Source organism: Lissotriton helveticus, chromosome 1_1 (assembly GCF_964261635.1).
Source record: "Lissotriton helveticus chromosome 1_1, aLisHel1.1, whole genome shotgun sequence".
In the NCBI taxonomy this organism is placed as follows: Eukaryota; Metazoa; Chordata; class Amphibia; order Caudata; family Salamandridae; genus Lissotriton; species Lissotriton helveticus.
Window position 1 is genome coordinate 2,068,228,253 of NC_136057.1, and position 23,246 is coordinate 2,068,251,498.

Here is a 23,246-nt window from a genome sequence, read left to right on the forward strand (position 1 = left end):
GAGGGTTAAGCACACATTCAGTGACTTTTGTGATTCGCCCCAACAAGGATTGTGGCTGTTGCTTGAGACGGGCTCACACTCCCCTCAGCCAACAACCCATTTTCTGACAGTGGTGATATTCAGTATGCGTTTTCTCACAAATTCCATATACATCTCCTTGTTTTCACTTTTAGTTTCCTATTCTCTCGTTGATAGTGTTCCAATCCCATTGGATCCAGAAGGCATGGTTGGTGTTTTCTAACATTATCTTACTGAATGCATAAAAAATGTTCTGCTGCCCTATGTTTATTAAAGGTGCTGAGAATAGGATACATTTACTATTAAGATGTCTTGTTCAATTCATTAGGGAACCCATCTTTTTCATCTACCTCCAAAGTTGGTAGATTGTGTTTGACTGATGTTGACACTGCTAAACACTTTGTTACTTCTTGATGTAATCCCTTAGCTTGTGCAGCCAATAGTTTGATAGTATCAGTGACACAGTTATGAATATTTTCATAAATGTGTGGATACTTTATGCTCATTTAATTGCTATGGGTAATATAAAATAAATATATCGTTATTGAACATTTGGTGCAAAGATCACTCTTTTGTATCTTCAATCCTGCCAATGCTGAGCAGCAAGAATGTGTCTTCTAAAGTACATAGGTTCCTCTCTAGGTATTAGGTTGTTTATGTTTATTAGTCTGTTTTCCGGTTTTAGGTCAAGCCTACTAGACAGCTCATGTGCTGTCTTTTGCAAGGCATAACTAATTTGCCATCCAGTAGAGGAGCTTAGTTCTCGCCAATTGCTTACCATTGGTTGGATTTCCTTGTCTTTTATATGCCTGCTTCGTGTGCATGTTCCAGCATCTGAACATCCTGTTGTTCCCTTCCATGGAACAGTGTCTCTTTACCATGTGTATACTTGCCTGGTGTCTGAGCTCGAAGTTAGGTAACTACTTTTTACTATTTGTGTAAGGACTCACAGGGAGTTATTGATAACTAAAACCAAAACAAAGCAGCCATATAATTTTGTAGGTGCACATATGTGTGGTGAGCATGCATTGAAAATTATAATCCTTGGGTAGTATTGGGAGCCCGGGATAGTATAAGGGATCACGAAAGAGGACCCACGAAAGGGTGCCCTTAACTCATTTGAAGAACTTGTCATAGAGATCCAGGAGATGCCTAGGTATATGCAGTATCTATTTATTTGGCATGATCAGCATTAATAAGGAACTCATATTAAATAGTATCTCTTACTCCTAGAGAACTCCACCAATGAAGAAATCTTACTATTGCAAACTTTCAAGCACTTTACATGATGAGGTCCTGGAGAGTGGTACAATCCCCCATTGGGAGCTCCTGACCGTTCCTAAATCGTGGTGTCCTGAAGAAGTTGGACAGGAAAATGTGTGCCTTAGCAACCAAAATGTGCATTGACTGCTCTAGGAGAGATCCTAGCATGCAACACAGCAATGGCTTAAGCAGAAGATCTTTTCCGTTGATTTCTTTGTTACATTGTTGGTATGAGTGTCATGTATGGGAGGACGAGACATTTGTGTATGTATGAGTGTGTGGAGTGTATGATGGGGGAGAAAATAACCATGTAAGTGGAAAACAATCACAGATGTTTTTTTTTAAAGGTTTTTATGGAAAAACTTTTTAACTTTGTTTAATTGAACGATATGTTTTTGATATTTAAATAAGAAATGGTGAAGATTTGATGACCAAGTACATTGAGTTAAAAATATTGTTGTTATGTGATGAAAGATCACTGAAAAATGTATTCACTAATAAAAATAGAAAAAGCAATTAAAAATAAAAAGTTTTTTGCAACATGTGCTTTGATTATATTGCTTGAAATTGATTTCGGTCAGACCACATTGCATTTAGGGATTCAGCAGAAGAAATACATGTTTAGTGGGATACTGGTTCTCTTCATAGGTTCTGTTTTTCACCCGGATGCATTGAAAATGATGCCAGTGGCTGAAAATGAGATTTTTTTCTTTCACTTTAGCCAGGCTCCACAGCATTGACAATGCTTTGCAGCATTGCTAAAATTAGCAATGCCAGTAGGCCACAGAGGTGAGAATTAGTAGCGTTGCCAATGCTGTTTTCTTTTATCGCCTCTTTGTCTTGTAATCTCTTATGAATTCAAATTTGTTGCTGGTGTACTTTTGCGGTCTTACTATTTTTACAACAATTTTATGAAAGTCCAGTTATAGCTGCTTTTCCTGCATGTATTTAGGAATCCTATAAACTACCCTATGCAACAGATTTGCATTTATTGACAATTCCACTTGATACTTTCAATAAAATCCATTTTTATCAGTGTGGGGGAATCCAAGGTCTAGTAGTGTGAGCTTTCACTAGTGCATTTGTATAGGGCCCAAAGCTGAAACTATAGGCCTATTCTACTCTAAAGATAAGTTGAGATAGTTTTATTGAATTTAACAGTTCATGGGTTTAATAATTTATTTACACTGGCTGTGACCATACAACCACCTCAACAACCTATATGGGAATTTAGCAATCATGATACACCACTATACATTTCGAGTAGAATAAGATTCTGTGACTTAATTCGATGTAGAAGACCATTCTTTTTTGGTCTGGAATCTAGCATACAGCTGCCATGTTCTTCGGTCCAGCAAATTCGTCCATGAGTTTTTCATGACTGTGTGATAAAACTAAAACAATGTTTAGATCTACATAGATATTGCTTGCCTTCATTAAGAATGGAGTGCATGCGACATATAAATTATTGGAAAACGTGTATGTTAAGTCAATGCTACTATATGTCATAAGTCTTAGCACACTAATGAGACAGCTAAGTAGTTCTAGTCATTAGAAGTAACAATTGTCTGCAGTCTCTTTCTCACTATCTCTCTCACTATCTCTCTCACTTTTGGCTGAGGTTTATACTAATCCTTTTGTATTATCTAATTCTGCTCTCATGATCTTCATGTTGTTCTGTGGATTAGATCTTCTTTATAGTCTGCAATGATTTGTCAAAATATTTGATAATTTACCTTCATAATCTCCTCTAAAATGTTGTCCTCAAATGGTTGTCTTAATTTAACTCTCAATTTGATACATAAAAAAAAAAAATTCTACAGACATAGCTAATAACATTAGTAATAATTTCTTGGAAGTCTTGCTCAATTTTTTTTCCCAAGCGGCCAGTCTTGTAGAATTATTAGTTTCTATAGCGGGAAATAAAAGAATAAGAAGTCCTCTCAGTTCTTTACCTATCGACAAATATGTTTTATAAATGTGGTGGCCCTTGACCAGCTGGAAGTCTATTCTTTGGCTGCCCCTTTTAAGGCAATGAAAAGTTGTATGACTGACTTGTTTGTGATATTCTCTTACTTGGTCGGTAATGTTGTTGTCCCTCTATTGTGCTTTCTTCGTTTTCATGTCTCTTGCATAAATCAGCTATTTCAATGTGGCATGCCCACAAATTGTCAGTTGTTATAAATATATCTAATTATATAGTCTCTACTGCAGACTCAAGTGGCTGGCACTCCTTCAGAATTGGGTTGATTGGCATTAGCAGCTGAGTGTTGTTGGAACCCTTTTGAGAAGGCCACTGGGCCAGCAGTAGGAGTTGATGCCTTTTACTCCTGATGTCCTGAGGCCTGATCTATTATAGATTCTTAGCAACTTGACTCTCAGTGGTAGCGCAGGTCGAGCACTCCAAGGCTTCTGGGGAGGAGTGAGAACATGAGGGGGGGCACACGTTCAAAATTCACAGTATGTTCAATAGCAGCAATAAATGATTGTTCGGTCAAATATGTTCTAATATGACAACAATAGTATTTATATACGAGCATAACGTTAATTAATGCATACACAAACAATACAAACAGCCCCCTGATGTCAGGGCTCTAGTGTTTGATAGGAAGGTCCCCAAGTCCCACTTCCCTCTCTAGCGGTAGTGGTTATTTCTCATTCACTATAGGTGACATTCAAGGCAGGCCTTACTAGTAGTCAAAGTCTCAGGAGTATGACTCCGCCTCTGAAAAAAGTTACAAGTATTCCAATGCCCTAAGTGCTATGCAGCAGAAAAAGTTTCACTGAAACCTTTCGACCCTGCAATTAGTCTTACATGCTCCTACGAGGATAGTGCACCCGGAGTCTCTACAGAGAGCAGCAGCAGCTGTTGTTGGTGAATAACACTTATGGCTCAATGGATGGATGTCCACAACACTTCCTCTAGTGAGACAGTAGATTCTTCTGATCCTTCGCGCAGATGGGGCTAGATTGCTTCAGTTACGATCCTCAGTCGGTTCTTGGGTCCACACAGGTCACCGTCGCAGCCTCTCCTATGACAATATCTTGAACTAGGAAATGATTCTTGTCCTTTCTGATGGCCTCCCCTGGCTCGTGGGGTCCTCGACCATACTCTGCACACAGGCGACAGCTTGATCAGCACAGCATTAATCTTCCTGGCGGTCCCACCTGGCGCATGCAGTTGCCAACTTCACTCCACACATAGACTTCGGCCCATCAGCATGGGAGGAGGAATTTGGACCATGGCTAACTGTAATGCCGCCTCCTCTGGTATAAGGGTCACAGAATTGAATCTGCACATAGGTAACCCGGTACATGCAGCAGCCGTATCCTCATACCATGCTACAGGGAACCACTCACCAGGATTCCACACTGGGCCACGCTCCCTCCATCACTCTCCTTTCCCTCACAAGGGCACACTTATCTTGGAAACTAGATAGGCACTGGTGCTCCAAACTCCAGGGCCACATTGTCTTGGATGCCCCTAGCAGATGTCCCTCACTTACCTGGGAGACTGGAAGGCTTTAGCCTCAAGCCTGTCACAAACAGATGTATTTCAGAGCTGCTCCTCCTCGCACAGCCTGACTGGTTGCTTGACAGTTGACACTTTTGGGGGCCTTGAGTTCTTTTTGTAGTCCACTTTAGATACCAAATGTGATTTAGGGTATGAGTCTTTGAGGTTTGTGTTGGGGATCTCCATCATTTTGAAGTGCCCACTTCTCAGCCATGTCTTTTCTCCAGTCTGTCACAGCAGAAGTGGCTCTAAATCTGATAACCACAGGCCATGAGAGTGACTAGAGATTCACATCTTGATTTCAGCCACAGTGATATGTGCATCAAAATGTTACCCCGGGGCTCCAAACTCTACTCTGAATGTTTCATAATTCCCATCTCCTTCCTGAGATGTGCCCAGTCCCCTTTCCAGTGAACTCTCCCTGATTTAAATAACCCTCTTTGAAGACAACTGAAGAGCCTGGTTCTTCTTCCTCCAGTGTGTGACCCACTCAGCTCACAGGAATGCAGCAATCCACAAATCTGTCTAAGGGTTTACTGTACTTACTCCTACAGTCAGACTTGGAACTCCCAAAAAGGAATCCAGAATCTTCTATGTATTGTCCCATTTACAGGCACACATACACCCAGCACATGCAGACAACACACATGCACTACACAGCGCTGCACACCAACTTGATGTAGGTCAAAGGTTAGTTAAGTAGGCAACAACAGAACTTTACGAGTGAGCCCATAAGTCTCACTTTATTGACACATCCGGAAAGTTATCTGGACTTTTACTTATCACAACATGGTGTTCTGCCACCATGAGGCTCGTGCTACTTAACCCCTTGCAATGGCAGTAGCCTTTTACCACTAAGAGGGTACCCTGTTGGACGCCCCAACAAAACAAAAATCAGCACCTGCGATCCAGACATAATTGCATCTGAGGCACTCAGGGCAGGGGTATGTCTGTCATCATGCAAGAGACTTTTCTATCCCTTCAAGGGTGTCGTACTTGGATTTCTCAGTGCCCTATAAGTAAAAGTGCAAAGAGACAATAGTCCTTCCTATTTTCTGAAGACCACTCACAAAAGCATAGAAGAGTATATAAAAGAGTACTAGACGAATACTCTTTTACATACTCTTACACGCCTTTGTGAATTGCCCCCATAGTGCTTAACTAATAATGTGGCCGTGTGTAGTGAATGCATTGGTCTGCAATGACCTATGCATACGCACTGCAATCTTCACCAGCTTAACAGCCCCTAAAATTGAAACATACAATCAGTGAGATTCATGAAATAACTGATTGCTTACATTACAACACCTGTTAGTCAACATTTGAGATGTTGTATTGGTATATCTATTTTATGGAATCCTTCGTAAAACCTTAATACAGAAATGAGTGATGGGCAATGGCTTATGCTGCACATGATGCTATTTGCAATACCTGTCTTTAACCTTGAAATACGATTGACCAGCAATGGCCATGTACCTACATGGATTAATATTTTAACAGTTTTAGAGATTAAATAATTTATGCTATTTATTTTATTGTATTTGTGTGTTGGTATGCTGTACTTTTATGCATTGAAAAAAAGAAATGTGAAATAAGAATGAATTGAGTCACTGAGCAATAAGATTTACCAAAACCTTGAAAAGTGCACACCTTGCCACGGATGAATGTAATACATTTCTCAAGACTAAAACAAACATCGTCTGGCATGTGAATAAACTTTCAGTGTAAATCTATCTAGCCATGTTTAGCCACTTGTCAATACCTTTTTTCACCCAGATGTTTCTCTCATTTGTCTTCTTTAGAAAGGTTGCTTATCCCAGGAAAGACTTGTGAATGCTTCAGGTTTCAATTATTTCTACAGGACAGCCAGTGCTCAAAATCTAATGCACAAGTCTTCATTTGTATGGCTTTAAATTGCAAGTCTTGCTCTTTAACTATCTTGACCTTTTTAAAGCTTCAGCTTTGTTCACCAGCGGCTTTGTCTGTCTTTAACTCGCATACATTGTTCTTTGTGTGCCTTTATCTGTGTAAGTCTAACCCTGCTACTGTTGTTGAGGGACCAGTTTAAGGTGTTGTATCCACTCAATTATTTGACTGAAGAAAGCCAACTGCGGAAGAAACCAGATGTCAATCATGGACAGTCAACAGGAACTGCCCATAGGTCAATTTTTACACATTCAATCTATATTTTCATCCATTGGTCAACTCACCTTTTTTTCCCAAGAAAGTGGGGAATTCTACAGTCATTGGCTGACAATCATGCTCAGGTGGCCACACTTAAAATGCCTGCAAACCTAGTGCGAAATGAGACCAAGCAGACGGATGACTTGTTTTGTGAGAATAAAATAGGTGTGTGAGATAATGACCTACATGTGTTGTTGAGGTGGGCCAGGGTAGGACATACGAGGCAAACCCCTTTAAAAGTGATAGCATTTCAAATCTAATGATCCAGGAACAAGATCTCAGAGTTAGTTGACCTGAGCTTTTTACGCTCTTAAAGTTTAAAAATCAAGATCTCCTCTTTATTGATCATCCGAGGCTTTCATAAAAAAGAAATTGAAAATTATAAGGCTTTAATATCCTTCTCCTATGTAAGAAAGACTCATGATTGCAGAGTTTTAAAACGTATAGTCCAAATAATGTTTAATAATTAATTACTGCAAATCGGTACGTTCATTGTAACAAATGTTCTTTATACAGTACGTTTGGATTAGGAAAGATTCTTGCCCGAAATGTATATCAGATGTGCAACTGAAAAGGGAATCCCAGTACATTCACGTAATATAAAATGTATACAATGTATCTAAATGTCAAATAAAGAGCATATGTCTCTAAAACCATTCTCTTGGAGTCATGTGACAGGCTGCTCCCGTCTGTGCAGACAAATCCCATACATACTTGTACACTGACATAAGATCAAAGTGGCGGAATAAATGAAAGCGAGGGTTAAGATACAGTTTGATACAAAATATCTCCATCTGAATTAGTTCATTACTGAATAATGCAGCAGTTTTCTTTGCACATTTGTTGACCCTTTTCTCCTCAGGTTGATTTGTTGCGATGCGAGGGGCACCGTCCACCCCAACCTGCCATGTTCGATACAAGTCCACAAGTGCACCGCTCAGTAGGCTGGTTTCATCTCTGCCTGATTTATCGTAGGCGCCCCGGGCTTCCATTCTGGCTGATAAAAGTGAATATTGTATGTCCTTGCCCACTTCTCAAAAACTCGCTTCTCTGTGATGAACCGGTGGTGACTGCCCTTGCGCCCCTGCTCATGTGAAAGGTACATGGTACACTCGTCGGGCCCCGCAGGCTCATAATAATGGTAAGGAACAGATGGGTGGCGAGCATCCCTATGGGAAGAAAGAATAAAAAACATGATCGGATACAGCAATTTCCTTTTTTATTGAAAAAATATGCTATCTTCAATAAACTGGCATGTTTTATTTTTCCATTATTATTTTTCCCTTTTCCCATTTTCATTTGTCCTCTTCCCTTGCTAAATTAATAGCTATGGGTGTTTCATTTCTTAAGGAATAATTGAATGGGACACGGTTTACTATCAAAGGGGATTAAAGGAGCAGGTGGCAGATGCAGTAGGCAGTGCCAATATTACACCATTGAAACTTAAGTGATGCGAACTCCAAGAGATACCTTTTCATAATTGATATTTTAATTCCATCTCAGCAAAAATTATTTCAGGCTGGTCTTCAAAGAAAAGCACAGATACATCCCAAATACAAATTCACTTTTACCCTCACAGGTTGACTTGGGGTGGCGAGGGGTAAAGAGGGGTGAGCTGCAGGTGGGTGGATGTTAAGTGAGGGTTTGGAAAACTGCACACTCACTGTTGACTTATACTGTGAACAATGGGTAATATTTTGAACCCAAGCAAGCATGACCCTGCTTCTAAATACCAATATATTTGGTAACAGTTGCACCTGCAATTTATAGTGCTTAGGAACAGCAGCAGTGTGGTATAGAGAGTCATCTGAAAAGACGCCATTATATCAGTATGCTAAATGTATAGTGAATCTGGAAATGAATGTATGTGTGCACAGCATGCGCCATGCAGGGTAGACATAAGTGGCAAAGGTTTCTGTCGCGAAGTCTTCAAAAATAAGTTTGGCCGATATCATAGAACTCAAAGAGTGGGAGTGTTGCTTGAGCTACAGGGTTTAATGAAGAGTCACAATGATCCCCACTTCATTGGTAGTAAATATGAGGACGCTGTCAGAGTCCAAGCGCCTCCACATTTACTTGAGTGTCTTATCTCATCATAGAGTCATGGGCCCTGGAATCCCGTCTTTGAGGGAGTTATTAGCACACAACTGATGTTCATCCTAAGGGATGTGAGGTGATCTAACTTTTGTGCCCAATGCAGACTGGATGAGCTTTAAGAGAGGTCGTAGAGGATCTCACCAACCCTCTGGGCCCTTCTCCTTGATCACAATGGCTGCACAACCCACTAAAGTCAGTCTGAAGCTCCCTGGTGCAGATCATGGTGGTGCAGTCAGGGAGGTCCAATTGAGTTCTGTGAGGGGAAACCTTTCGAGCAGGAGTGCCTTTGTGAGCGTTCATGTCCTGTCTCGAAGATCATGGACCTGACACAATGTTTCAGAACACATAGTAATTGAAACCCTCTGTCCCAAGCAGCTCTCTCTATACCGTGGGAAACATGACAATCCTAATGCAATATGGAGCTCTGCATTCTCTATTTTTGGTGTACACAGACTTAGGATACCAACACATAACAATTGTTAATGGTTGCATTGCAGGGGCTGTATTAACCGCATGCGCGCTAGCGGTTTTCCCGCTGCGCGCTGAGATTTTGAAAATCGCGCGTTACGTGACAAAGTCAGCTCGTCATGCGCGTAGCGCAGGTAACGCCCATGACGAGCTGGCTTTGTCATGCGCGTCGAAGGGGTTAAGCAAAATGCCCCAGTGGTGCAACAGGCATATGTATCTACTTTCATGCACCCCGCTGCAGTTTAGTATTACCAAATGGCCCACTGATGCTTGCAAGGCCCCTTCTGTAATACAGATAGTGCCCAGGCACATGTAGCATCAGCACTGTCCTAAAAGGACATTCCATGATTTGCATCGGATTGTGACCTTATGTAAATAAGGAAAACACTTTGCCTCTGTGACCACACGTTAATATGGGCATGAGTGCAGAAGCAAAGAGGCCATCAGGAGGCACAGTGACTGGGCACCACAAAGAGATTGTGCAAGGTAAGTGCAACTCGTGAAGGTGCCCATCTGCAGGGATAAAATAAGTTGGTCCCACAGACTCCTGCAGACAGACATCCACCTTCAGGTGGGTGTACCTGCCTTCAGGAGGAGCTATGTCTCCAATGAAAGTGCAGGCTGGATGCCTCGTGCACTGTGAAAGGCAAACCAACTGCTTCAAGCAGGCATGAGTTTGTAGCTGCCATAGGGGCCGCAAATACCAGTAAAACTGTCTGGCACACCTAGTTAAAGGTATGGCGTGGCACAATGAGGAACATTCAGTCCTATTAATTATAAAGGTCTAGACCTTTTATATAGCGGAGTCCAGAGTGAATACTAATACATAGTGACTACTTTGATCTTGTCACTCAAACAAAATACTAATCTTGCAGGTCATTACCGCATTATTAACTGGCAAGATAATCTGTCTGTTAGCAGATCATGAGACTGAGCCATTAAAGCTTCTATTTGTAACATGAGAACCTGATAGGATCCGTAGTAATGCACTTTGCACGCTCCATTTTATGGCGTGCGCTGCATGCTGGGGCCCTTCGATTCTTCTTGGTGTGAAATCCATAGGAGGCCATTCTGCAGGCAACAGCCATCTAATTTTACACTTCTTTAATTGGAGATATATTGAAATTTTAGGCTGAATGCAAATGAATCTATAGCACCATAAAGAAAAGGGTTGAAACTCGCCCACCCCTTTTCAACTCCATAAACTGTTTGCATATATGTTCAACTCAACGTGTTTTGGTACTAGGATAGTATGTGTGACAAATAATATAATGACATAATATGTGCTTCTCCTGTGTTATTGTTGCAAAAGAGCTCGGATTATGTGTCCTTTTCATTTCCAGGACCAAACCTCTGAAGCTCTAGTTTACGGGTGCATAAAATCCACATTTGTGTTTCACAGACTTGCTGCATCTGCACTTAAATCTTTCTCCATCTAGTGCACCTTACGCATGTGTAGGTTTACGCCGTTCTTCTGGTATTGTCCTTTATAAATCGAGCTCAGCATCGTAAATGCTTTTTCTTCTGTAAGCCGTCTCCCTATATCCAAATGTGCAAACGCGGCCAATCCACCAGGATGAAAGTAAGGGGTTTAGAGTGCCATACAGAAAAAAGCAGAGTAAGTGGGCTGTCTCAAGGAGAGGCTGGGGCAGGCCCTTGAACAGTGAAGCGGGATATTAACAGCCTGATTCATCAAGCCGAAATCGGCTCGCAAAGGGCCAGATTCTGAGAATCTGGCCCTTTGCGTGCGCTATTTTTGCATTTGGGATTCATCATCCCAAATGCAAAAATCGGTAATAGCGATTTCGCTATTTTGCGAGAACTTACATTTAAGGAATCTCTATTTGAGATTCCTTAAATGCAATTCATCATCCATTTAAAAATTGCGAATTCGCAATTTCGGCCCGCTATTTACCGCGAGGTCAAACCTCGTGGTAAATAGCGAAAACTTAGAAAAATGCTTTTAAAAGCATTTTTCTAAGTTGCATGTTGCACACACACATGTCCAAAGGACATGTGTGTGCGCAACACCTATTTCAATTTGCATTTAAGGGGTGCTACAGGGTGACCTTTGGACACCCCTGGCACCCTTTAAATCGCTATCTTATTTGCGATTAGCTAATTGCTAATCGCAAATAAGGAATACTCCCCAATCATTCCTATGGGCCTTTTGGCCCATAGGAATGTATGGGGAGTTATTCCTTATTTGCGATTAGCAATTTGCTACTCGCAAATAAGGAATGTGTAGGAATCGCTATTTATTTAGCAATTCCTACATGAATCCCATTTTGCAAGTCCTTAATAGCGATTCCTTATGAATCGCTATTAGGGGCTCGCAAAACGGGAGAATGATGAATCAGGCTGTAAGTTTGCAGAACACCGGGTTAGATTCTTAAAAGCACCACCAGTCAATCATTTGTGCTGGAACAGGCTGAAGGTGGAGAGTGTGTTTTAGAAAAAAGTGAGGATTCGGGGGAGAAAATGAGTAAAAATGTAAGTTGCAAAATAAATGTGTTGTATACATTCTGGAATGGGGACAAGACTTAAGGGAGGGTGGTGGTAGTTTTGGTAAGTTGTTTAATATTGTTATGCATGTCTTATTATAAATGCTAATAACACATTTGTACACAAAAAAGGTGTAGAGTATACACTCACTGGGCCTGGCCGCCTAGTTGTGTGCATAATGTGTCTTCCTGCTCCCACTCTGATTCCTCTCCTGATTGTGGTGAGCTAAGGACGTTTTGACTAAGTCTCCAGAGCAGTGGAGCACACTGTAGTGTTTGGACATTGTTTTTAAGTTGTGTGGAGTCATCTGTGTAATGGAGGACAAAGTGTGTCATCAAAGTAGGTCAGTCTCTCTCACAGTATTGTATCAGTATAAGAATAGAGACAGAAAGAGCAATGCATCAGCCTCAAAGCCCACACCACATGTCCTGGGAGCACATGGCTCTTGGCTGCTACCACAAGATTAAACCACCTTTCGTTATTTAGAGCTGTTAGACCTGACACCATTGGCGTGAGTCTCCCTTCCATTTTTGCTGTTGCCTCATGTGTTTTTGCTGGTGTTAGATGCTTTGAGCACTGTGCCTCTGCTGTCCAGTGCCACAGTGCAAGTGCTCCCTACTGTAAATTAATGTATTGATTAGTGATTCCATGATTGGCTTGTTTGGTTTACTTGTCAGACCCTAGTACAGTGCACTGAGTGTGCCCAGGGCGTGTAAATCCAAATGCTGCTGGTGGGCCTGCAGCACTGGTTGTGCCACCCACAGAAGCAGGCTTGTAAAATGTGTTTAAGGTCTGCCATTGCAGAGCCTGTATGCAGTCTGGTAGTCATGCTGACTGGGCAAGTGCACCCACTTGCCAATCCCTAAACCTTCCCTTTTCTTCATGTCAGACACCCCTATGGTAGGCCCAAGGGCAGGGTGCATTGTAAGTATAAGGTAGGCCAAGCCCTGATGTGTGTGGCATGTCCTAATAGTGAATTACCGCCATTTTCGTTCTTCACTATTGCAAGGCTACCTGTTCTCCATAGGCCAGAATGGGCAGTTAGATTATTAGATTCTTATAATCCTAATTGACTCAGTGAACATGGTAGAAATTCGAGTTTAGTATGCCTGAACTCAGAATGATAAAATATATCTTTTAGTGACGTTGGTTTTAACATTGTGTTTAAAAATACCACTTTTAGAAAGTAGGTATTTGCTTGCCTAACCATTCAAACCTGCCTCTGCTAGTTTGTGTATTCCTATGTCTGGTTTTGTGAGTGACAGGGCTGGGGAATTACAGGAGACAGGCTGAGTCACCCAGTGGTGAACAGAGAGATCTGCATCTAGATGGGTGGGAGGAGTTGCACCTGGGACCTGAATAGGGCTATGCCTGCCTTCCACAATGCTGGCTCCACCTCCTGTGGTGCAGGTGATGTCTCTGCCCTGCACTGTGAAAGAAGAGAAGGAATGTCAACAAAGTGCTCCAAGGCTGTGCTTTCCCTCCACAATGTTGACTCCACCTCCTGTGGGGTGTCTGATGTTTCTGCCCTGCACTGTGAAAGGAAAGAAGGAGTCTTGTAAACAGAGTGCTTCAGAACTGGTTAGGACTGGGCTAAGGCCCCTCTGCCATTCAGAGGACAAAGGATTTTGGGATATAACTATTTGGACCCTGATCCCAAGAAATTAGATCACTTTTGGACTACAAGAAGAAACCTCTGCTGAGGACAGTAACCTGAAGAAACTGAGGAGAGACCATTCCTAAGCTGAAGTGCTGCTTAGGGGATTAACCTGCAGCGGTTGCCTGACTGCCAAAGAGAGGAGAAAGAACTTTGTGTGCTTTACTTTCAACTTGTGAAGGATCTCCAATGGCTTGGAAAAGAGCATGCCTCCTGCTTAAGTCTCAGGGACAACAGACTTCACCCCCCAGCTCCCCAGAGTTATTTGGAAGTGTCTGCTGCTGTTGTGGGCCTTCTGAGGGACTGCGTGTAGCAAGAAGCTGGAAGCGCGACTCAACGAGGAAGAAGCGTATTGCCGTCACTGCTGCTGCAGTCGCATCTCTGAACACGGGTGTCGCTGCTGGAGCGGTCGTATTGCACTGCATCGAGTGAAGCGTCTCGCAATGAAGAGGAAGTGTGTCGCCGTCGCTGCTGCTGCCGTCGCATTTCTGAACAAGGGTGTCGCTGCTGTAGCTGTCCTATTGCACCGCAACGAGGAAAGCGCCTCCTATCCCTGGAGAAGCCCGCCGCCATCGGAGCTGCTGCCATCGCATTTCTGAGCAAGGATGTCACCGCTGTAGTTGTTGCATCGTGCGGAAGCTTCTCGCAAACATTGGAGAAGAGTGTCGCAGCTGAAGCTGTTGCCATCGCATCGCTAAACAAGGGTGTTGCCGCTGCAGCTGACACATCGAATTGAGACTTCTCGCTAAAACTACCATCTTTAAGTATAGTATTGTGGATTTTTGTCGTTTGTGGTCTTGTGTTAAATCTATATGAAGAATACTTATTTTTTATATAAAACCTGTGTGGTGTCCATCTGTAGTGTTGTCACTGGGTTACTGTATATGGTCACAAATGCTTTACACACTGCCTCTGATGTAAGCCTGTCTGCTTGTGCCAAGCTACCAAGGGAGTGAGTAGGCGTTATTTTAGGAGTGTACCCCCTTACCCTGACTAGAGGCAAGGGTCCCTATTTGTCACAAGTACCTACCTGTGCCAACTAGAGACCCCCAAATCTAACAAGAGCCTAGAGTCTGGAACTAGGGTGTTGACCACAGGAACAGACTGAGTGTGAATAGTAAGAAAATCCAAAGTAAAGAAGTTCCAAGTACATGTAGGAGAGTTGGCAGGGTGCCAAGGAAAGGATACATGGGCACACTATATGAAGGGGAAGGTCAGGACATGAGCGGGAAGCGCCAAGGCATGAGTGGATATAGTAAAGGGGAAAGCAGATATGGAATGGAGGCGGTTAAGGGTTCAAGGGCTCAGGTTGTGTGGGTATGTACAGGTGTAACGAAGAATTGAGATAAATAGGAGAACGCTCTGGGAGGAACTGATTTGAGTGACTAATTTGTGCCTAATAAGGAGAGTAGGACCAACAGACCTTTGATACAGATGGTGGGCTATATCTAATCAAACAAAAAAGAGAAGGAGGATGCCGTTATTTCGGAAGAGGATTCCATAAAATCAAGTAAGAAACACCCTTGAAGGAAATATAAGGAAAGACAAGGATAGCTCAACCTGGTAAAACGTATTGAGAAATACTACTGGAATAATTAATTGTGTATTCTGGGAGACTTAAATAGGATATAATCACAATCCTCTCCATCGTGACAAAGGCTTAAAATTATCTGGCAGAAACTATGGACTTCTAGTCCATGTGAAATTAGAAATAAAGAGGTCCTGAGAGAAGAGTCTGGAGGGGTGCAATCTTTTTTATGTGTTTGGGATAAGTTTGAAAATATGAAATCAACATATCACAGATGATTCGCTCTTTCAAGTGTTTTTAATAGTTAAGCATGACTGTTGGGTCTGCTTTGTTAGGTTTTAAATGTTTCTATTTGTATCATACGAATTCACGATAAAGGAACATGCAATGAAGACTTAATCTGCACATATTTTTGGGGTTCCCGAGTTGTGACCTAAATAAGTTGAATGCATGTCATTTATACTTTGGATTGGCAAGGGGTAACGAAACAGGAGCGAAGGCTGTTAATTGTTATAGGGTACAGACACGGGCCATGAAAGAAGAAAAGCCAGGTTTCAGAGTGAAAAGCAATAAAACAAAAAGCCGTACGCTGCCCGATGGTGTATTGAATGGGCAGACGGGTGCAAAGCGATTAAAAAGAGAGCTTAACTTAGCATGTTTACCTGATTGTATGCATATGTTTGCCTTAGGGTAATTACATTAAATCTTGTCTTATGATCATTGTTACTAAACTTGCTTTATATTCTAATTACTTGAAAGACTGTCTTATTGTCTCATTTTTACTCCCCAAACCCGATATGCTCATTGTTTTAAATCCTGTCTCATTCGGTGGTTATTTCAAATCCTGGCTCATAAATTCATTGGTTAGAACCTACCTAACATATACAATGATTCTTATTTTCTGTGATTTGATATCGGGTTTTATAATTGATATGACAATCGTAGCTGATCATGCCTGAGATGGCCATTATTTTGAACCCTTTTTGATCCATAACATCAAATCTATTTTGAATGTGAGAGATATAGGCCCTTATCTATCAAAGCATTTCTCGCTATACACAGACAGGCACATGCAACAAGGTAGGATTTTGTAAGTCCTTAATTGCGATAATTAAGGAATCACAATTAAGGACTCGCAAAAGCCTATCAGGCACATGCATCAAAGCCTTTTGCGATCACAAACGGTGCGAATCGCAAGAATCGGCCATTTGCGATCACAAAATTAGGTTTTGGGATGCATTAGGGGTGAAGGCCCTCGCAATTTGAGAATTCGCAAATATTTGCGAATTCACAAATTGCGATTGCATTTGGGAATCGCATTTTGCAATTCCTTAAATGCAATGCATGAAAGTTTTAAAATTAGTGATTTCGCAATTTGGGGGAGCAAATTACCATGAAGTTGAACTTCATGGTAATTTGCGAAAACTTAGAAAAATGCACTTGTGCATTTTTCAAAGTTTCATGTAACGCACACACATGCCCTTAGGACATGTGTGTCCGCAACATATGTGCATGGATCAATTTCAGGCGTGTAACAGGGTGTCCTTTTGACACCCTGGCACCCTTGAAATTGCATTCTCAATTTGCGATTCTCTAATTGGGAATCGCAAATTGAGAATTTCTTCCTATTCATTCCTATGGGCCTGTAGGCCCATAGGAATGAATGGGGAGGGATTCCTTAATTGCGACTCGCAATTTGCGAGTCGCAATTAAGGAATGTTTAGAAATCGCACATTTTTCAGCGATTTCTTCATGCATAGGCTTTTGCGATTTCTTAATTGCAATTCCTTAAAAATCGCAATTAAGAAATCGCAAAAGCCAACAATGATGCATGTGTCTGTATGTATGTAGGAATCGCTGTAAAAATAGCGATTCCTACACACTCCTTATTTGCGACTGGCAAATAAGGAATGGCTTCCCATTCATTCCTATAGGCTTATAGACCCATAGGAATGAATGGGAAATTGCATATACAATTTGCGAGTACCAATGGGTCCTCGTAAATTGCGCATGCAATTTCAGTGCTCAAGGGTGTCAAAAGGACCCCCTGTTGCACCCCTGAAATTGATCTGTGCACTAGGGCAGTTTTTGCAAATTACCATGAAGTTCCATGGTCATTTCTGCCCCCTATTAGCGAAATCGCAGTTTTTTTTTTTTTACTTTAATGCATTGCGTTTAAGGAATCCCAATTTGCGATTCCTTAAATGCAATCACAATTTAAGTAATCGCAATTTAGAGATTACTTAAATTGCGATTTTTGCATTTGGGATGATGCATTCCAAATACAAAAATACCGGTCGCAAAGGGGCAGATTCTAAGAATCTGCCCGTTTGCGACTGGTTTTTCTTTTGATGCATATGCGAGAGAATTAGTAAAAACCCTTTGCTACATCAGTTCCATAGTGCCTGTGTTCATACAAGCTTAACTTGCTAGGTAGGAGGGTGACAAAAACATGGCATTTGAGGCTGTGATGATCACATTCAGGCTAGGGGTATACAACATGAAGTACAAGCGATGGATTGGCAACCCAGTCATTTGCAAAGAGCAATACTTGCATGTGTCCTTGGGCACACGGAGGTTTTGTAGTGTTTTTAGTGCATTCTAAATGAGCAGCAGGTTTACCTTTATTAAAGATTATTCAGCGCAGGTAGCTATGATGTTATTTTTAAACCTGGAATGGGTTACTTTCATTTTTATTCCATAGCCAGTCAGCTATGACTTTGTTGGTTCTGTTGAACATGCCCCCCTGGAAAAAAGACACAGAGGCCCAATCCTCTTTTTTTTTGCCTTTTTTTTTTATAAATGTTTTATTGAGCAGAGCATCAGGGACATTACAATAACAACATTTTAAGGAAGTTTAAAAACTGCCTTTGATCAAAACATACAAATCCCAGATAAAACCATACTTGGAGATGCAAGAAAGTGCAAAACATTTGATCAACATAAGCCTGTCCTACAAGTAATATGGATACAGAATTTTGTTCTATCTGTGACTATTCTTTACGTTTTTATTATATGGATATGCATATTAAGTACTGTATTACAATGACATGTATAAATTCTTTTTTAATTCTTTATTAAAAATTTGATACATTTGCACACTTGGGTAGTTCATAAATATTGTTTGTAGTGTTTAATATTACATTATTGTAGTTTATTTTATAAATGTGGATTGCCTAGGATTGTTATTTCTCAAATATTAATTTCCCTGTCCTAGGAATGAGTTATCTATGGTTCAGGGGGTCCTTGTTTTTCTCAATTCTACAATTAATATGGTACAGAAACATTTTGCTACCCTAGTCTAGCGAACAGTATGCTTCCCACATGCCTTTAAAATAGTGTCCCCACATTTTTCAGATAAAACATTTTTCCCCTGATTTTCTGAAGCACTGAAGTGCTAAAGTGCTACAGTCGACCTGGCTTCTATACAGTCATAATTTTCAAGATTAACTAAGTATTTCCAAGTTACAGTAAACTTTTTTTATTGCCTCAACCAGCTTTGCATATGCTTCTTCAAACATCCTAGTGCGTTTCATCTTGTTTAGCCATCTCGCATATGAAAGTGCTTCCGCTGACCTCCAATTGTGAAGAATTAAGGAGCGAGCAAATAGGGAGGAAATAGCTAGAAAAGCCTCCTCCGATTTTGTCAAATTTTTCTCAGAACTCATAATACTAAAGAGGGCAACCTCTGCCACTGGATCAATCGACTTCTGGATTGTCCGACTCATGGCCGAAAAAATCCTACCCCAGAATACCCCTAGCCTTGGACAAGAGATGAATATATGTAGCCATCCCCGTTCCCTTTCTGCCTGGCAACGAAAACATCTATTCTCCACCTCTGGATAATTCTTGTTGAGGGCTTTAGGAGCGAAGTATATTGTCTGAACTGGGGTGGCGGAGTGAGCTAAAGAACGGTGATGGATTAAACCCAGATCAGTTGACTGGGGGTGAGTGTTTGTATTGTCAATGCTCCGTCCATCACCACCTTTGGATTTTCTTTAGGAGCGAAGTATGCCATAAATCTGGACAGAAAAGCCATTCTTTTAAAGTTGACAGCTCTTAAAGCCTTGCTCCCTAACGGGGCTAAGGCCTGCCACTGCTGGCTGGAAAAAGTCCATTGGGTTTCCCGGGTTACTCTCTCTCAGAATTTCTCAACCAATGGAAACTCGTTTTGGGTGTGCATCAGACAGTACCAGTTGCCCACCCCTCTAACTTTTGCTTCAAATAGAGTGGTCGGTAATTTGGTTGGGCACAACTAGATGAGACTATATCTGTTTAAAAAGTATACAATTTGTAGATATTCAAACAAACCAGGCATATTCCGGTCACAGCATCTATCCTGAACCTCTTGCCAGGTAACAACTCTAATCTGAATTACAAATCACTCCAGCTCTTCTAGACCACAATCCTTCCAATTACTGAGATGATTAGAATGAATTTGGAGACCCAAGCTTTTTCATTCAATTAATTTCAAATAGTGAAACCTGAACAAATCATTTTGCTTAAAGTCTAATGGAAAATTCCAGGAGAGTTTTATATCTAGTCCTTTTGGGGAGTTTTGACATTTTAAGAAATGTCAGGATCTAAAAGCCAGATTCTTGTGCCATTTTATCTGGAAAAAACGTATCTGATAACCTATTAGAAGACAGTAAACACGCTGTTAAATCTAAAATCACCAATCCGTAATATGAACGATTATGCGATGTTGCTAGCCCACCTTGATTAGTATCAAGTTGTAACACCGAAAGTTTAAGCCTGGGAGCTTTATTGCTCTATACAGACTCTCTGAACATAGATTCAAGCTCTTTAAAGTAACTAATATTTGTTTTAATTGGAATATTAATAAACAAGAAATTTAGCAGGGGGAGCATGGACATCTTGATAAGGACTACCCGACCTATCAAAGTTAGCAGCAGACGCTACCTGTTTTCCAACAATTACTTAATGTTCTCCCATGTTGCCTCATAATTTAATTTATATAACTGCCCATATTGATTTGAAACCTAGATCCCCGGATACAATATGGGATCCAACTTGAGGGCCTGATTAAGATTTGTTGGGATAAAATCCGTGTTGGTGTTCAAAGTTAAAATCTGTTTTATTCTGGTTGATTTGATATCCCTCAATCAATTCGAATTGACTAAATTCAGTTAAGGCTTGTGCAGATGTTGTTGGCACAGATAGAGTAGGCACACTGAAAGGGGTACTTTGTTGACGAGGTAACATGGCTCTTGTACATATTCTGACTCTCAGGGCTGGGATATAAGATAATGTCGTCTGCAAACAACTTTAATTTTGCCATGCCCTTAATCGGGGCAACGATTCCTATATTACCTCAAATTTCAATAGCCAGGGGTTCGATGAAAAAAAAAAAGTAAATAGTAAGGGGGGAAAGCGGGCACCCCTGTCTAGTCCAGCAGTTTATATACCCTACTTGACTTGCATTTATCACCAGCTGAGCCTGGGGCCCCTGAAGTATATTCCTGAGCAAGGTTGTGACCTGAGAGGGAGCTCCAAACCTCCCTAGACCATAAAAAAGGGCATCTTAGTTTAGCAGGTCGAACGCCTTTTCGGCGTCCACCATCCTAATACATGCTGAATCTTGATAATACTAAAGAAATTAAGAGCCTGTATCAAGAATCCTGTGTTAGATGATATCGACCTCCTGGCAACAAACCACAACTCGTCTCTGTGGATCACTTCCTGGGCTAATGGGGTAAAGCGCTGCGCCCAAGTTTTCAATCAAAATTTTATAATCAGCTTTGAGAAGATTGATTGGTCTTCACAAAACTGACTACAATGGCCTTCTTGAAATCTGAGGGAACAGCGCCTCCAGCTTTTAAGTAATTAAAAAGCTAAGCCAAGAAGGAAATCAGCTCCTTCGCAAACGCTTTATAGAATTCTATGGGCAGCCTATCGTCCCCGCAAGCTTTCGCTCCAGCAATTGAATTGACTGCCAAAATCTCTGCGCTTGATATATCTTGTTGAACCCGGTCTACAAGGGTATTGGATAGCCTCTGGAGTTCTACCCCTTCAAAGTATTCTTGTATCACAACCTGACAAACTGCATATTTAGTAGTGTAAAGCTGTTGGTAATGTTCCTCAAAAACTCGGGCTATTAACTCCCTATCTGTCACTGCTAATAGAGCTGCTTCCTGTCGCGTCTAAGTAGACCCAGCGAGTAATTTACCAACCATTTGCCTTTCCTCATAAACACATTGTTGATAGGTATGTGAGCAATATATTTCTTCAACTATGAAATAATCCTTGAGCACCTTTTTAGCCTTTTCAAGCTGATCCAGTAAAGAGAAATTTCTCTGGATTAAAGCACTTTCAACAGCTTGCTGTAATTCAGCTATTTTCATGCATCTAGTTTTCGATTGTGCAGCTGAAAAGGCAATCATTTGTCCATGAACAGCCTCCTTAAATCCGCCCCATACTGCAAATGGTTCTGCCGTCTCCTCATTTATTTTAAAATAATCGAGTATCTACTTTCTTAGTCTTTCTACCCATTGAAGATCCTGGATCTTGTCTTCCTCCCATCCTCAATTTCTAATTCCAACCTGACAAGAGTGGACCAAGAATGCATTAGCCCCATTCTTAGGCTGTAAGAGGTTCAGGGATTGCGATGTTAAAAAAAAAAATAAAAAAAAATCTACACGCGATGCGGTCTGAAATTGATGAGAGAAACCGCTATATTCATGAATTCCCTGGTTGACTTTACACCAAGAATCGATCTGCTGAAAATCTTGTACTAAGTCGTCAAAGACTCTTGTGGTCTATAGCTTCAGTTGTTTCCTGTTTTTATTAGAGGTGTCCTTTCTCAGATCTAAGGTGTAATTGAAATCCCCTCCCAGAAAAATCTGACCGGGGTCCCTCTAACAAGTTCTTGTATTGTCGACAACACTGAAGGATCATCCATAATTGGACCATAACAGTTAATGAAATTCAATACATTTCTGTTTATCTTAACCATAATCCATAACCACCTTGCCTGAGAATCTCTCTGGATTTGGACAAATTCCCAGGCCTTGTTTCCATAAAAATAAAAAGCTACCCCTCTCATTGCCACCCCAGCTGAGGCAAAAAAAAAGCATTTGAGAAAGCCCCAGGGATAAAAAGCTTAGGTGAATTTGTTTTTAGGTGGGTCTCTACTTAACATACCATTCACATTTACCGACATAATACAACAACTTCTAGCTATATTTATGTTTCAAGTAGTCACAATCATTTGGGTTCAAACCCATATTCCAAGTCCCTTTTCCTACTGGTCTTTTTACTGTCATACACCCTAGTCCTACTACCCCCAACCATGTGAAACACCCTCCCCCCAAGGTAATGTGTTGAACCCCGCTAACCATATCTCACCCCTCCCGCTACACTGTGGGTTGCCCTGGACCTGCACACTGGGTGACCCGCCCCCCTCGTCCAACAATGGAGACCCTAAATATCAAATTAACCACAAATTCATTTTGAAGAACAGATCTTTCAACAGTTCCTGGGCTTAGGCTATGCTTGAGAACATGTGAAATTTCCCTCTCACAAGCACCCTGAGCTTAGATTGCTGGGCGAAAGAAACCTGTGCACCTTGGGCTTTAAAGAGATATAAAAGTTTCAAAAACTCTTTTTACCTGCGTGCGGCTACCACAGACATATCTGCAAAAATCTGACATTTTGACCCCTCATTGATGGAAAACTGTTTCTGCTGCATTTCCTTAGCCAGAATGTTCTCCTTAATGCAGAAGTCTGTGAAGTTAGTCAAGATAGTACCTGGAAACGTGGGATAGGGTAGGGGGTGGGAGGGAACACGATGTGCCCTTGTTAGTGTTAAGTCTCCAGTAAATTCAGGTAAACCCTTTTTTTTTTTAAACTATTAAACCCACTGGAGAGTATTAGCTCTCTCACTTCCCTCAGGTACCCCAACAATCCAAAGATTTGACCGGCGAGAACGATTCTCCAGTTCCCCAAGTTTGTTCCCGAACTATTACATCTTTCACAGCTTCATTTACTTT

General features: G+C 41.3%; 1 protein-coding gene across 2 annotated transcripts in view; it reads right to left on the reverse strand.

Moving 5' to 3' along the window:
* The window catches only part of ST6GALNAC5 (ST6 N-acetylgalactosaminide alpha-2,6-sialyltransferase 5), a 950,199-nt gene that overhangs the window by 225,472 nt on the left and 701,481 nt on the right, over positions 1 to 23,246 (reverse strand). The window contains exon 5 of one of the 2 annotated variants that reach the window (XM_078645258.1): positions 7,422 to 8,148. The exons of the other annotated variant lie outside the window; for it this stretch is intronic. Coding sequence (XP_078501384.1) covers positions 7,917 to 8,148 — 232 coding nt within the window. The 3' untranslated portion in view covers positions 7,422 to 7,916. Of the gene's footprint in view, positions 1 to 7,421; positions 8,149 to 23,246 lie in introns of those variants that run through there. 2 annotated transcript variants of the gene reach the window in all.